The sequence below is a fragment of the Meleagris gallopavo genome, chromosome 1, assembly GCF_000146605.3.
Source record: "Meleagris gallopavo isolate NT-WF06-2002-E0010 breed Aviagen turkey brand Nicholas breeding stock chromosome 1, Turkey_5.1, whole genome shotgun sequence".
In the NCBI taxonomy this organism is placed as follows: Eukaryota; Metazoa; Chordata; class Aves; order Galliformes; family Phasianidae; genus Meleagris; species Meleagris gallopavo.
The window spans coordinates 32621420-32637123 of NC_015011.2; the positions used below are offsets into that span (position 1 = coordinate 32621420).

The following is a 15704-nucleotide window of genomic DNA, read 5'->3' on the forward strand; positions in this document are numbered from 1 at the left end:
GCAAGGTGATTTGAGGTAGCTGCTACTTCTGTGAATTCTGTGCTCTTAACTTCTCCCTGGAAGGAGTCCAGGCGGTAGAAGGGAAGTAGAAGTGCCTTCAGCAGGCCCTGTGTGGGAAGGCTTCCAAGGAAGAGAAGCTGGGCAAGCAAAGAAACAGGACTTGGCCGTATCTTCTGAGTCTGACTAAGACACCACGCTCTTTTGCAGCATTTTCTGCTAGGCAGCAGAATCAGACTTCTCCACCTACCAAACTGCAATTGCTGAAGAAGAATGTATGTGGGAGACTCACTTGGTCTCTCTTCACTTCACAGTCTCCTGAGCAGAGCAAGCACAGACCTGGAAAGTCTACGCATTTTTTTTGGCTTTGAGTGATGAGGAATTAATAGCCATCTGAAAAAAAAAAAGGATGTGCACATAGCTTGGCCAAAATACAGTTTGTAAGTGTCATTCTTGCCTCTGGGGAGGCATTATTTGAGGATTTAGGGCAAGAAGAATTTTCAGAAGACAGGGAAGGATCACCATGGATTGTGTGGCTGAAAGTGCCATGTGCATGGCTGATCTACAGTTCCTCTTCTCTCATCTTTAGGGGGAGACAGGAGTAAGAATGCTTCTCCAAATGCTGCAGTTTGAAGCAGCTTAGTAACTGAGTTAGTCTTTCCTCCAGAGACCACTAAGTACAAAACATAATTATTGTTGTTTATGCAGATACAGATTTAAGGAGACAAAAGAGCATAACCAGACCACTTTAAAAAAAAGGAACAAAAAACCCCAACCCAAACAAGCAAACAAAAATCCCACACAATATAGATTAGAAAATAGTTAAGAAAAATTAGAAAATTAAAGTTTCTTAAAAAATATTGTAAAACAAAGACCGAAACAAACCAACTCTATAATTGTAATACACTAGAGCATTGCTTGGTTTCCACCCATACAGTGTTTGGGCTTCTGGCTAAAATCGCCCTGTTGGACTGCTTTGAGGAAGAGGTCAGATACCACAAACCACAAAAATGAGTCAGAATCTTCAATTCTGATTTCTCAAAAATTCTATTTCAACTACAGTGCCAGTCAGCAAATATAGTGCTGTTTCCATGCCTCTCTCATTTGCTTCATAGTAGTACGTGATTTCCCAAATTTTAGTCTCTACAAAAAGAACTACTTATGAGATAAGCAGTTAACTAGCACTATGACACAGAGCAAGTATATAAGTGAAATTCAACACAGGCTGCCAATCCAGACAGAATGGAAACAGTAGACAAAGCAGAATTCAATTTTCAATGCACTATTATATTAGACTAAAAGAAATCAGTGTTGTACACAGATATGGACAATTGAACTCCAGTGACGTTGCTTAACCTGCACCCATGTGAAACTGCCACAAAAACATCCACTTAGAGAGCCCCCTATCACTTAACAATCCCAAATACTTTAGCATGAATTCTACACTTGCAAAAAGGAGTCTGTTCTGGACAGGAGGATATACCTTCAAGCAGAGGGTGAATATGCCCTGAAAACGGAAGCACATGGGGGCAAAAACAGGCATGAAAAAAATGATATACATTGAAAAAAAAAAAAAAGCTGATGAAGCAAATTAAAAAATCCAGTGACTCTCCAAGATTGTGAACCTTCCAAAACATTAGGCTCTCTTCTCTGATGCCATCTTCTGTCAATAAATCAAAAAGTCCAAGAACCCATTTGAAGATTTAGCAAGTATTTCAGGGTCTATGGCAAATCAAATCATCTTGTGATGTTCTGCATCTTAATAATGAAAAAAAACCACTGCTAACCCAAATGGCTCCAAACACAGCACAAAATGGCAGTGCCTGCAGTTGCTGAGCAGCTCCTCATCCAGACAACATGAGAGCCAGAAGAACGCTTGTGCCAAAGACAGTTAATATGATCATACCACATTAGAGTCATTGGAGTGATATTGGGTAAATGTTATGTTGCATGAGGCTATACAGTAATGGGCAGTAATCAGTAAAAACATTTTAAGTTCTTGTTTTACTACTGCTTCATCACTAGCTATAAAACAACATACTAATAAAGAACATAAAACTGGAAGAACTGAGATTAACAAGGCGTGTTATGACAATTTAGAAGTAAAAGTCACTTTAGCAATATAAAACTGAACAATACTGTTTAAAAGAACCAGCAGAGAAGATTTACCATTCCTTATTAAAAAAAATGAACCAATCAACCAACAACGAAAAGACCAAAGAAACCCCAGATATTCAGAGTGTCTACCACAGTGTAGTAACCATGGTGTATATATCAAATTGGTAGGCAAAATATAAATGCCGTGTATCAGATAGCCCACTACAGTCCCTACCTAAACAACCTTGCACAGACAATGCTAACCACTGAGAGGTGGCAAGAGAGAGGGTGACGTTTAAAAGCTTTGGTCAATATGCAGACATAAATTTGGACTCTACAAGTAGGTATATTTATGGCAGATCCCAAGAATGATTAGCAAGCCATTAGAAAATGCAATCGGCTTCCTCCAAGTTGTTTCTATCAGCCTCTGAAGACATTACCTAATTTTTAGTAGGATTCTGGTATCATGTGCAGTTAACGTATAATTATTACAGAAATGCGATTGCATCGTTAGCATAAGTTTAATTGTATCATTGACATTAGTGATGCCATAACATCAAGCTCAATAATAGTTCATAACAAAACGTACAATTAGCACAATTTTTCTCCTTTTTACACCAACCAAAAGTGTTCAGCTTGAAGAAGCCTAATAGTCCCTACAGAAGTGAGCTAGGGCTGAACCTGAAAGGATTGCTGGCTGGTAATTTAGTAATATGGTAATTAAAGTCTTTTCATGATGTAATTACACATCAACTACAAAAGGACAGCTGCTATACAACAGTGCCAGGGTACGTGGCATGAAATGATTAGATTTGAGAAGCTTTAGTGGTTAAACTGAATACCACAGGCATAAGTCTGAGGTATAGCTGGCACCACATAGCACATTATTATTCAAGTCTCACACTTGCAGCTTCCTTAGTCTCATTGTGACAGTAACAGTTTGTTGTATGTACCTTGGTCCTTTGACAGCAGTAGTTGTTCAAAACCCACCTCTGTAAGCTTCCGTTGTTTCTAATTCCAGGTAACTTCAAAGCCTAAGCCTTCTTTTGGGCAGAGGCTATACAAATAAGGATTGTGTAAACTCAAAATGTTCAATTACTGAAGCTGCAGCATGAAAACTCTCATAGATTAGTTAACTGCAGTTATTTTTTAGAAATTTATTCTAGCATGAGGGTGGAGAAGGTAGGAGACTGAGGACAGAAGAAGCATAAGTGAGTTGGTGAATTCAAGGAAACCAGAACTCCACTGAAGTACTGAGGGTTTTGGCATCTACTTCCAAAAGCAACAAACATGAGACGCATATTTGGAAAAAAAAAACAAACCCCACTCTTCTCCTAAAAACATATAAACATTTTGTTTAATAGTTCCTCTTTATATTTCTCAGTATTCTCATTTGTATCTGTACAAACAAAAAGTTGACAATGCAAGGCATGAGACAGTAAAAATGCACATATTTTTCCACTAGCACAAATAAGGAACTTCTTGGCGACGTGACTTGGCCCTTAAAATACAACAATGCACTGTGCACCCTGGAAGTAGGCAGACAAGCTCAGAGCTGCTTTTCTAGTCCTAAAATGTCATTTTAGGAATGAGAAGCAACTTGGATGGTTCACAGTAACTGTAGGCTCCCCTCTTACCCCTGTCCTGAAACATGAGAAGCAGTGAGAGAGAGACTCAGATCAACCAGACTTCTGCACTTTAAAGCTTCTCTTAAAAATATATTATTCAGCTTGGAAAATCTATAAGCAAGCCCATGTGAAAATGAAAGATTTTGGAAATTCAGAGAATTCTCTCAGTATGATTAAGGCTTCCATGAGGTCCATTTGGAAAGCGGAAAATCAAACTCGATCTGAAGTGACTCTGTTACCTATAGGGAACTGAGGAACGAGTAGAACTTTAGCCTTAGTTCAAAGATTACCCAGTCTTGCCAGTGTCTTTCTTCTTTTTCTCTTTTTCTAAAAAAAAAAAATGTTTTGGATGGGTTTAATGAATATTCAAAGCCTCAAAGCCTCTCAGTAGTTTTAACTAAGGTGGACACTGGGACTACCTCAAGATCACCACCAATAAAAGTTTATTCCTGTGAATATCCACAGGAGCTGAGGCTGCTCTCGGGAAGCAGAAAGAATATCCTGGGGGAACTGCAAGCAGCCAGTCATTTAAGACTAAAGACCTCAGCCCTCAGAAACAGGTCCTGCATGGCCAGTTTTGCACTACACAAATAAGGAACAAAGCAATTAGCTAACTCTATGGAAGAGACTCAACTTCACTACTGTACTTCAAAGCACAGTAGTAAAGGAAAACATGATTACTTCTAATCCGAAGGAAGAGAGGTAAAATGCAGCACAGTTGGTGGTTCTGAGGAGTGGACAGATGGTCGACTCAAATATGTTTCCAGGTACACTCTGCAAGGACTGATCTGCAAGGACTCATCCATTTGCCATTTGAAGGAAAAAGATTTCAATAGGTCACTTGTCAAGGGGAACTTGGTGAGTAATTTACAACACACGTAGCAAGTTCAGCAAATTAAGATCACTGACATGAAAAGCAAAGAACTTTATGCGCGATGGATTTGTCTTCCTACACATTTTAATGCAGCAAGAGACAATAAAAATATTTGGTGTAAGCTTCAAAACACTCTACTCTTCAGTGCTGTCTCTGTGAATACAGAGTGAAACATGAACTGTGTGCACACAAAACCCGAACAACGCAAACATGTAACTGTAGTGGTTTTCATCAAAAGACAACACTGTTCAGTATCTGTACAGACTTCAGTTACACAGCTACTAACTGAACCCAAATGCAGTCTGTGTCACGCAGAGAACTACTCTCTGCTGGCCTGTTTATGCAGAGAACTGCCAGAAGAAACATGCAAAGGTATGAAGTCTTGCAAGAACAGCCTCGTTCTCTCTGGCAGTGGTATGGGCAGAGAATGAGAGAGAGGGAAGGAATGCAAGTGAGAGGCTCCCAGCTTGTTCCCAGTTTTAGCTAAGTCAGAAGAAAAAGAAGGAGCTTCTCATCATGAGATTTAAAGCATCCAACTTCTAACTAAAGCAAAGTAACAATTCTTGAACTACAGCATTCAGTTCTGAGAAACAGGCAAGTACATGAGTCAGAGCAGGACACAGTAAAAATCCTAATTTCTGGATAGCCTCCCCCCCCCCCCACGCAGTATATTTACTATACTCTCAATGCTATTTTCAATTATATTAAAATCTGATAGCCAGGTGGTCTTCCAAGTCTAGACCTAGGGACAGCATTCTCGGGATCAGCAGTTCCAGATGTAGTCCCCCATCATATAATTCTACTACACCTGTTTCAAAGGCTCTTTAGTGTCTTTTCACTTCTCTGCCACTATCAACTCATTCAGAGACAGCAACAAGAAAGAAAAGATGAGTCAGTCATCTTGAGTGCATCCACCACTCAACTAGACACTGGAAGTCCATCACTACTTTTTGCATTAATTTTAGTGAGAACTGTTAAGAGCCCAGACAAAAAACAGAACCTCCTGGTGATGCTATTTGCCACTAAGGAACTTGGTAACACCAGATCTTGGGAGTTTGGGTGTGGGAGTAGAAGAGACATCACTCTCACTTACCTGCTATCACCAGCATTTGCCACGTAAAGCTTCCCCAATAAATACACCACCACAAGGGCTGTGCAGCCACCAGAAATATTATACACGGTCCTCTCTCGTTCTATTTGTAAATCCTATAAGAAAAGAAAATAAAATGTATTAAAAAAAGCACTGTAATTAATACTTTAGAAAATGAAGATTCGCCTAAAAATTACAATTTTCTTCAACTGCAAGTCCCACTAGCTTTCTTTACTATTTCAATTCTGGTTATATGCTCAGAAAGAATGGAAAGTCTTGGAGTACCAACTGCTTACGATACAAAGCTGGGGATAAAACAGGACAGGACTGTAAAACATCAGGCATCATGGAATAAAGGGCAAGGCTGAGGGATGCAAGAGATTTTGCTATGGAAAAAGCACAAAGCCAGCAAAGATAAATGTAGCTGAACAACACATACCTGGTGGTATAATTGGAGAGCACTTTACATAGACAGCAAATAATTAATGAGACCTAGCTACGACATGAATAACTACCTGATCTCCAAAGTGAAGGCTAGGATTGTGGAGCGTACACCTTTACAAACAGCAGCAAGACGCACTCATGCAACAGGGCTACTCTTCAGAAATACAGAAGGCAGTGATGCTAAACTAGTTAACAAAAAAAAACCCACTGTGAAATAGAACATCAGTAGAACACTGAAAGAATACTAGTACTAGGCATTCACAGAATTGCCAGTATGAGCCACAGTATGTAAGGCTGTATCTTGTCTCACTGATTTCATGAGGCCCTGGAAAGAATCTGTGAATGTGCACCAATTTAGAGAGGTATGTACCTACTCAATAGTTCTTCCCATGTTAAAATTCCAACTGATTCTGAGTTTAATAAGAAATACTGTATCAAATACCATATAAATATAGAAAGTCCTCCTGCTTAATAGATGTGGAGAACACAAGTCACATCTGTCACTGACAGTCAGTCAAGCCCAGCAGTATACATTATCCCAAGAAAGCTTAGAGACCATGAAAAAAAAAAGGTAAATGAGCTACTTCCCAGTACTTCATACATCTTCAACAAAACTAATTGTATGTGTATGTCAGTAAACTCACTCTGCTGCCTCTTAGCTTAGCTTCTGGTAAGAACCCAACATGTTAGAAGTCACCCTCCTCTCCTGAGTCCAGAATCCAACCTAATATCAAACTGGTCTTTCCCTGCAATACTAGATTCAAACAGGGAGTGCCATCTAACATAGCTATTGCAAGTAACTAGCAGATCTTTTCAGCTAAACTTTGCTTCTCTGTGTGCTGTACTTCATTACTTGCATTAAGTAACAAACAGCTCAAATTGTCCATGCCTTGGGGTATGGGATTTAGGGCTTTATTTCAGAGCTTTATTTATCCGAGTAAAAAAACCACAACAATGCTAACTATAACAGCTGCAATTTGCTTGGAAACCTGCAGCACCAAAGCAAGCCAGGGACTGCTCGTTGTTTCCTACACAATTCTGAAGAGGGAGGTGATCCAGGAGGGCAAGGGAGATGCTCAGCAGTGCTCAGCCACTGTCCCGAGCGAGCTGGACAGGGAGGGCTCCTATTGCTAATAATGCCTGACACAAAGAATGTGACTCCATGCAGGCCAGAGTGCAAACAGCCTGATCCTATTTGTGCCATCAACACAACAACGGGGAGGGCAGTGGGGACAGCAGAGGTGCGCAGCGCTACCCGACATGGCCATCATCTGCCGCACAGAGGAACTGCAAGCTGCTCTGCTGCAGACAGTGGGTTTTGTTGTGGCTCTTGCTACTCAATGCAAGTTGTTTTTTTTTTCTCCTTAATTTATCTCCTCTTTAATTTTTATTTTTGGTAGGTAGGCTGTGTTGAAGGCCAGGAGGAAAACACCTCAAAGCTAAAATCAGATCTTGCAGAGCCTTTGGTCACAGACATGGGCTTGTTGCAAATGCCACTTTATCTAATCTTGCCATAGAGAAGCTGATTTTCCTCCCCGTGGTTTCCATATATTTTTAAATTAAGCTGAAAAGAGCAGTTCAAAGGAAGCAGATGTTTCTAACCATCAAAATAATTTAAACTTACAAATACTACAGTGGATTTTCCAGGCACTGCCAGGAACTTTAAAATAGCAGTGGAGATGAACTCCACTGCTCGGAGTATCCTCTGAGACCTTGAAACAAAGTACAATTCCTCACCTGATTTCAGCCCTGTCACACGCACGCTTCACAAGTGCTGGAATGCCTATATTAAAATCTATTCCCTTCAATAAGAAGAACTCAGAAGCGTTTATTATGGGATGGAGAAGATGGATAATCCTTAGGGGCTCATTCTCAGAGTTTGCTTAACTTAAACTAGATCTTCGGCGCTGAAAGAGGTTTCCCATATCTCAACAAAATTTGAGGGGAGAAGATAAAACAAAATGAAATGAAGCCCACCATTACTACTAACTCATTCTGATGTAGAGATATCGGCTTTTAATGAAATATGTTTCATCAGTGCTGCTGGGAAAGGGGTGCAGCACAAAGAGATGCAGAACACCTCTGAAACCTTTAGTGGTGTAAAGAGTTCTAGATGAAGGCCAAGTACATACAAAATTCCTAATTTCCCATCTGGGGAAAGATTTCAGAGTAACCTTTTTTTCTCTTCCCCCATCTCCTTTTCTGTAGGATGCAAAACATTTCTATATAGCAACCTGCTTGTAGGGAAAGAGCTGAGCAAAATTGGGCTGAATTATACTTCTAGTACTTGAAGAGGGAATGACTATTTACATGGGTTGATAGTGATATGACAAGGGGGAACGGTTTTAAACTAAGATAGGGGAGGCCAACTGTGTTCTGGGCTGCATTAAAAAAGGGGTGGGACAGGGAGGTGATTGTCCCCCTCTACTCAGCTCTTGTGAGGCCCCTTCTGGAGTACTGTGTCCAGGCCTGGGGCCTCCAGTACAGGAAGGATGGGGAGCTCTTGGAGTGGGTCCAGAGGAGGGCCACTAAGGTGATCAGAGGGCTGGAGCACCTCTCCTATGAGGAAAGGTTGAGGGAACTGGGCTTGTTTAGCTTGGAGAAAAGAGGGCACCGGGGAGACCTCATTGCGGCCTTCCAGTGCTTGAAGGGAGAGTATAAACAGGAGAGGGAACGGCTGTTTACGAGGGTGGATAGTGATAGGACAAGGGGGAATGGTTTTAAACTGAGACAGGGGAGGTTTAGGTTGGATATTAGGAGGAAGTTTTTCACTCAGAGGGTGGTGACGCACTGGAACAGGTTGCCCAAGGAGGTTGTGGATGCCCCATCCCTGGAGGCATTCAAGGCCAGGCTGGATGTGGCTCTGGGCAGCCTGGTCTGGTGGTTGGCGACCCTGCATGTAGCAGGGGGGTTGAAACTCAATGATAATTGCGGTCCTTTTCAAACCAGGCTACTCTGTGATTCTATGATGATGATATGATCCCTCTTTCAGTCCAAAGGACAGTATGGGGCACACTCTCAGATCTTGACAGAGCTGAAAAACTTCACTCAAGTGGAAAACGAGTACAAACAGCAGGCTGGAAAATGAAGGGTGAAGAATTAGAGGACTCATTAGTAGCTGTGATAACACCTTCTTGACATCTGTAAAATGGTCTTAAAAAAAAATAGAGAGAGAAAAAAAAGGATTTCTGTATCCTCTGCATGGCTGATGTTTAATACTAAAGAGGAAAATAATCTGTGCTCTGCCCACTACTGAGGATGGGGAATGTTGCAGCAGGCAGGAGCAGGGCACCCACAAAAGTTGCCTTATGCCCACCCCCCCAGGGGGCAAGCTGAGGCTTGAACCTGAGCTTTTCTGAGCAAAAACACTCGTTTGTCATGCTAGCTTATAGCCCTTTTCTAAAAACAGAAGCCGACTACGCCATGAAGGCAGCATTGTTTGCTCATTCAGAGGCTCACAGCAGCTTGCTCATGCCACCTCGTGGAGATCTGCAGGAGCGGCTCTGCTGCCTCTGTAAGCGTGGCGTGGGCAGGCAGGGCTCCCAGCCTCGTCCTTTCTTCCAGCGTTTTCCATCAGCGTGCGTGGGGCACATCTTGGGCTGCAGGCGTGAGCCGCCAGCAGCTCTGCCCAGGCTGGCTCATACATGCAGGCTGCTGCGGGGAGGGGCGGGGGGGCAGAGGGTGAGCGAGAAGCAAGTGTGAGAGTGCAGAGAAGTGTGTGCCAGCTTCATCTGATGCTAAATTTTAAAAGTTCAGGATCTTGAAAACAGACGTAGGTAAACTGATGAAACTGCAGTATCATCGTTACAACCAGTCATCATACTGCACTAAGAACTACAATAACTATTCTTCAGCTGTATCCATCCTCAGAATAGGTCCTCTGGTAGCTGTACCTTGCTTGACAGCAAGTAGCTTTACCTCCTAAACACAGGATATCCATTAACAATTTTTTTTTAATTAAAAATCATGTTTCAGAGGGCATAAAGTCAAAATTAACTCTTTAAATTGCTTTAGTTCAGTCAAAAAGACATCATGAATGGTTGTATCACCGCTGCAAGCCCCTTTATTTCTAATGGCTATTCAGAGGAAGTTTTTTTGAAAAAGGAAAACCGTACAACGTGTTGGTCTCTCAAGATTGATGTCATTTTAGTTTGAAGCATTTTGTGAAAGTATCTGTTTAGACTTGAATCAAAAGAATCCCAAAAAAGAAGAAAAAGCTTGATATAGCAGACACCACTATCTTCCAGTAAATCACACAGCCTAGGTATGTGCCATTTTTTCCCATCCAAGATAAAGAGGATTTAGTGTAGAATAGGTGCTTCCTGTCCGAGGTCTTTAAATTAAATACTAAATTGCTCTCATGCACAAAAGGTTAAATTCAAAGAAAGGATTTAGTTTAATGCTTCTATCCAGTAATGAAGACTATTTGGAAGTATCCACTTAGCTCCTGAACCTCTACATACACATCTCAAAACTCAAGAGATGAAAATTAGAGGATTTGACTTGGAATAACCCCCAAACTTAAGCTAATTTATTTTTATTCAAGTAATTGTGGTCACTGACAATTATTGACATTAAGCATTATTATTATTTTAAACAGAACAGTGAAAACACATCACAAAAGCTTGCTAGTCCCTGTTTCAACACAGAGAATGCTCTCTAGAAGTGCTTCAAAAAGGGGAGCATCTTAATTCCTAAACTTTTTAAATTAGGCAATGACCTGTATCAGCTGCCTATGGTGTCTTAATGCACATAGCTATAAGACAAGCAATGTCCAAAAGAAAATCGCACCTGACAAAGAAGAATAATTTTTAAGAGCCATTTGATAAATAGCATTTTATTTGACAATCGAGGTTAGAACAGGGAGAGCTTAACAAGAATTCAAAAGACATTTGGGGAAGAAAGAAAAGGTACAAAAAAAAAAATCTCCTGATAAAAGGGAATAAAACCTTAAATAGATAAACCTGTCAGGTTCAACTGTTGAATCACAAAAAAAAAAAAGTAATCTTTATCTATCCAGCACTTTCACCAGGTTCAGAGGCTCCTTACAGTACTAGACGTTTCAGGAAACAACACCAAGATGTCTGCCTAGATGTCCAGGAACCTGAGCTTTCACCAAGTGCTGGGTAAAATGATACACTCCACTGGCATGAAACTCTTGAAAATTATGCAAGCTTTAACTGCACTGAACTACCTCAACAATATCCACGATGTTCCAATACAAAGCAGCAACTGACAAACAACACACTGCGGAGGAGGCCCAAAGTCTTCTTACGCAGACTGCTAGGAGCATAAGCCAGCAGGAAGTCATAGAGAGGTGGGATGAATCATTGCAGGCACAGATGAGATTCATGAGTGCTGATCTTATGAACCGCAGAACCCTTAGCAGACACTTATGCAAAAGAATATAGTCTTGTCGCTAAACCACGTACGAACACAAGACACCACCTAGAGTTTAAGGTAGATACAATTATCTAATGCTTTTCTTAAACTCACCATTTTTATTATTATTATTTTTAGACTTCCTTTTAAAGCAAAAGATAATGCCAGGAATGTACTGCATTATGATAGTCATACTAACAGTCATTTATATAGCCAAGTAAAAGTAGGAATTAAATAACTATTCTGATCTGTAGAGTATAGTCAAAGACACAGGGAGGAAAACAAGATACAGGTTGCCCAAGGAGGTTGTGGATGCCCCATCCCTGGAGGCATTCAAGGCCAGGCTGGATGTGGCTCTGGGCAGCCTGGTCTGGTGGTTGGCGACCCTGCACATAGCAGGGAGGTTGAAACTCGATGATCATTGTGGTCCTTTTCAACCCAGGCCATTCTATGACTCTATGATACTCTCCACAGTTTGGAAAAAGGGAGGACAGATTACTACAATCTATGTCTGGAATAACCTGACATCACATCTGTAATAAGTTATTCAGGGTTTCTACTATTTTCCTGTATTACAGCTTTTCCACTGCTCTAAGAAACAAGCTTTCAGGAAAATCCCCAGCCAAATACTAGGGTACAGCAGACAGGCAGTATCATCTCTTTCCTCCTTCAACAGAAGAGGGAACAAGCTAGTTCTTCCTTTCTGAAGGGGGAGTGCTAACTGACAGGAGATTTTCACACGTCCTCTTTGCTTTCAGCTAGCAGAAACTCAGCCCTGTTGCTGCAGTGCATTAATATGCTCTCAGGTCCCACACTGACTGATGCCTAAACCATGGCTGTAGATTTACTCGTGGACAACTCAATTTGTGAGTATGTTTGCCTGCACATCCTTGGGAAGAAAGGGCAATTCTGCAAGATAATTGCTATTCTGAATTCAAAGTGAAAGATCACTTTGTTATAACATCTGAAGTTCCTAATTAGATGCATGTACTAAACAAAATTCATATATATCAGAATTAGCTATGATTGAATCCTGCCTTTGTACTTCTTTTCAGACAACAAATAAAACCTCTGGGAAATGTTCATTAGTTCAAAAACCTTTTGCTCAAAAAAGAGGCTTAAAAAAAAAAAAGAGAGAAAAGGCATCTCTCAAGACCTGATCCCAGATGTACTTGCTGACAGACCAAGTCTCTGCTCTGCCTGACTAGAATTATTTTTAAGACTGATAAGGGCTGAATGGGCAAGTGCAGAGCAACTGCATCAATTATAAAAATTCAAAGAGAAAACAGCTTCCAATGGGGAAATTCGAGAATATTTTGTTTCCAGAGGACCCCGATGTTTTCCCAGATGTTCTTGCTGTACACAAATCAAGTGGGTGGCAGGAACATCCCTCATGCCCCACTCACCCGCTCCCAACCGACCTCCCTCCAGAGTTGTACACATTCCCCACAGACACTGTCTTATGAGCCACCCTAATGCTAACAAGAACTGCAAGTCAACAGATCAAGGAACCTAGGATGCTGAGATGCCTTTGCTGCTGCTTTCATAGAGCAAGGAGGCTTTCTAAGGCACACATCTGTATATGCAGATGTAACAGCCAAAGTTGAAATCTGCTATTGAGAAGCAACACTGATTTTTAATCTAGAAAAGGAAGGAAAGGGGAAGGGAAAGGACAAACACGTTTCTAAGAGTCCTTCTAGCAGAGGAAAGTGCAAATGATGTGGTCATGGCACTACCCGGGATTTAGGATACCACTCCTGTTTGAGTGCTAATGAGCCTGGCAGCAGTTTCCACAGACCAAAGAACAATTCTCTGCCTCACACAAACACAACAAATAAGCTTTTGAGGCTCTTAAACACTGTCTATGTATGGACAGAATTATTTAAGTAAGGAAAAAAAAAAAAGTGGAAAAAAAATATATTCCTTATTGTTTGTTTTGCCCAGACCATGTGACTGATGGACATATGAAATGTGGACTTCAGAACTTAAAGACATACATACCATCTCCTTGAATGCACTTTCTATAGCCCCAATAACCAGGCACTCATGTGGGATCTTCTTCTCAGTGAAGAAGCGTGTCGGGGGGGTGCTGGGTGAGCCAGGGGCCCCCACACCACCCCGCAGGGAGGCTGCCCGTGTCAGCGTCCTGCTGTTGGTGGATGTGTTGTCAGGTTCCTCTCCCAGGCAGGTGGGTGGGAGGACAGCCGTGTTCCTCAGGATGTCCACAATCTCCTGCAGCTGCTCCAGGATGTGGTGCTGCAGCAGTTTGGAGGCAACCACAGCTGCGCCTGACCCAGCATGTCCATCGAACAGGGACCAGTAGTACAGGTTGATCCCATCTGTGTCCTGGGGAGACAGGAGGAAAAGAGAAGAGACTGTCATACTGCTGCAACCACAAGTGAGGTGAAGGAGCAGCCAGTGGCTTGGCAGCAGCAGGTAAAGCACAGTTAACTCTCCTAGAGATAACCTTCCTGCTGAAATGGAGAAATACCCAGCATGTTAGTACAACCCTAGAAAAGAGATGTGTACTTGTGCCTATTTTTTTAAAACACTATAACTCAAAAACCTAACAAAAGGATCAACTTTTAGTCTTTTCCACCTTCCATTCCTTACAGGACACTCTTGACCATGCAATTCTGTGTTACTGAATTCATCTCTTAATGACTGTGTAGAGAAGTATTTGAGAGTTACATCACTGATACATGATAGACCTACCACTATGGAGAGGAAAGCTACACAAGATGGCACCTTGTACTTCTGTGACAGATCCTTTTCTCACTGGACATTAGGCCAAGGACCTACCTAGTACCAAGGTGTGGTTCCTACCTCCATGACAGGTAGGTAAGGCCCACAATGCTGACAGATAAGACAACTCAGACTTTTCGTACCTGTGCCAGCTTGGAAACCAGCACAGAAGTCCTCAAGGAAGGTAGATATAAGTGGGTCCAGCCACATTCCACCCATGCTACTTTACACATTCACTGCCTAAATATTCCCACTCTTCTGACAAGCTTCTTGTATAGTATAGTTCTAGAGTTACATACCCCCGATCAGAACAGCAAGTTTCAGTACAGCTCTCAGAATCATAGCATCTCACACAGAATCATGGAATCATGGTTCTCTACTCAGACTTCTTCAGACAGGTGTAAGTCAGCTCTGCTCTTGCTCTGATTTGAGCAGAAATCATGCTTGTGTAGTGGTGTTTGCTATCACTAAGTCAGGACCCATTAGCCCATGTCAGAAGGTAGACCAAATTCTAGGCAGAACAAGCTCAGATCTGCCTGAAAAAGCATTAAGGAGCCATACCCAAGATAAGCTTAAGTTTTCTGCAAAATTCATCACAACATCTTTAGTAAAACATTTAACATAAAATTTGTCTTTGCGTGATGACATATTTGACAGCAGGATCAGGAAATGATAATTCCAGTCTCTTTTGCCCTGTTTCTTCTTAAATCTGCACCTTCCCTCAGCTTTGCTGAAATAACTGTTCGTGGGGCTGCCCTGCAAGTCAGACAGGAGTAGAGTAATATAGACACAGAAATAGATGATTTTGCAAGGAACTGGAATCAGGCAATACTGCTGCAAGACATCAAATACTATGAAAGCATAACCTGTATCTCACAACAGTCAAATAACTTTAAAAAAAAAAAAAAAAAAGTATGTTTCTGTCTGTGGTTTAATTTAGGATAGCAGACATTATAGCAATTGCTCCACAGTTACAATACATGTATTTCTCTCATTCACCTGATAACTGCTCCCTTACATGACAGATCAGCATACAGTCCAGACATCACCTAAATCCCATCACAGTGTTTGTCCTGATTATTTAAAATTTGTGCATAGGGTTGTGAACTGCAGTTCCTTTTACTTTTTGCTGTTCCAGTTATTCCACAAAGGTGCCGTACACTGGCAGCAGGACAGAGAAAACAGATCAGAGTAGGAACACCATGAACTGCCATTTACAAATCCAAAAGAAATTATTCGTTGCTGCCCTGAGCTACAAAATCCAAAACCTAATGAAAAACATCTCTTTTGGCAACATGTATGTAGACCATCACTACAAATTCATGCTGTTCAAAGTGCAAAAGGTTCATTACTGAAAAAACACTAGTACTTAGAACTTTCTTTGAAATGCATATTCTTAAAGTCTTGATTATAAAAAATTACTTTTGTTTTAAGCTGATGCCATAAA

At 41.3% G+C, this 15704-nt stretch overlaps 1 protein-coding gene across 2 annotated transcripts in view; it reads right to left on the bottom strand.

Moving 5' to 3' along the window:
* The window catches only part of PPM1H (protein phosphatase, Mg2+/Mn2+ dependent 1H), a 72283-nt gene that overhangs the window by 47580 nt on the left and 8999 nt on the right, over positions 1-15704 (bottom strand). For both annotated transcript variants that reach the window (XM_031553490.1, XM_031553494.1), the window contains exons 2-3: positions 13514-13858; positions 5690-5802 (exon numbers count right to left, since the gene is read on the bottom strand). In XM_031553490.1, coding sequence (XP_031409350.1) covers positions 5690-5802; positions 13514-13858 — 458 coding nt within the window. The remainder of the gene's footprint in view (positions 1-5689; positions 5803-13513; positions 13859-15704) is intronic.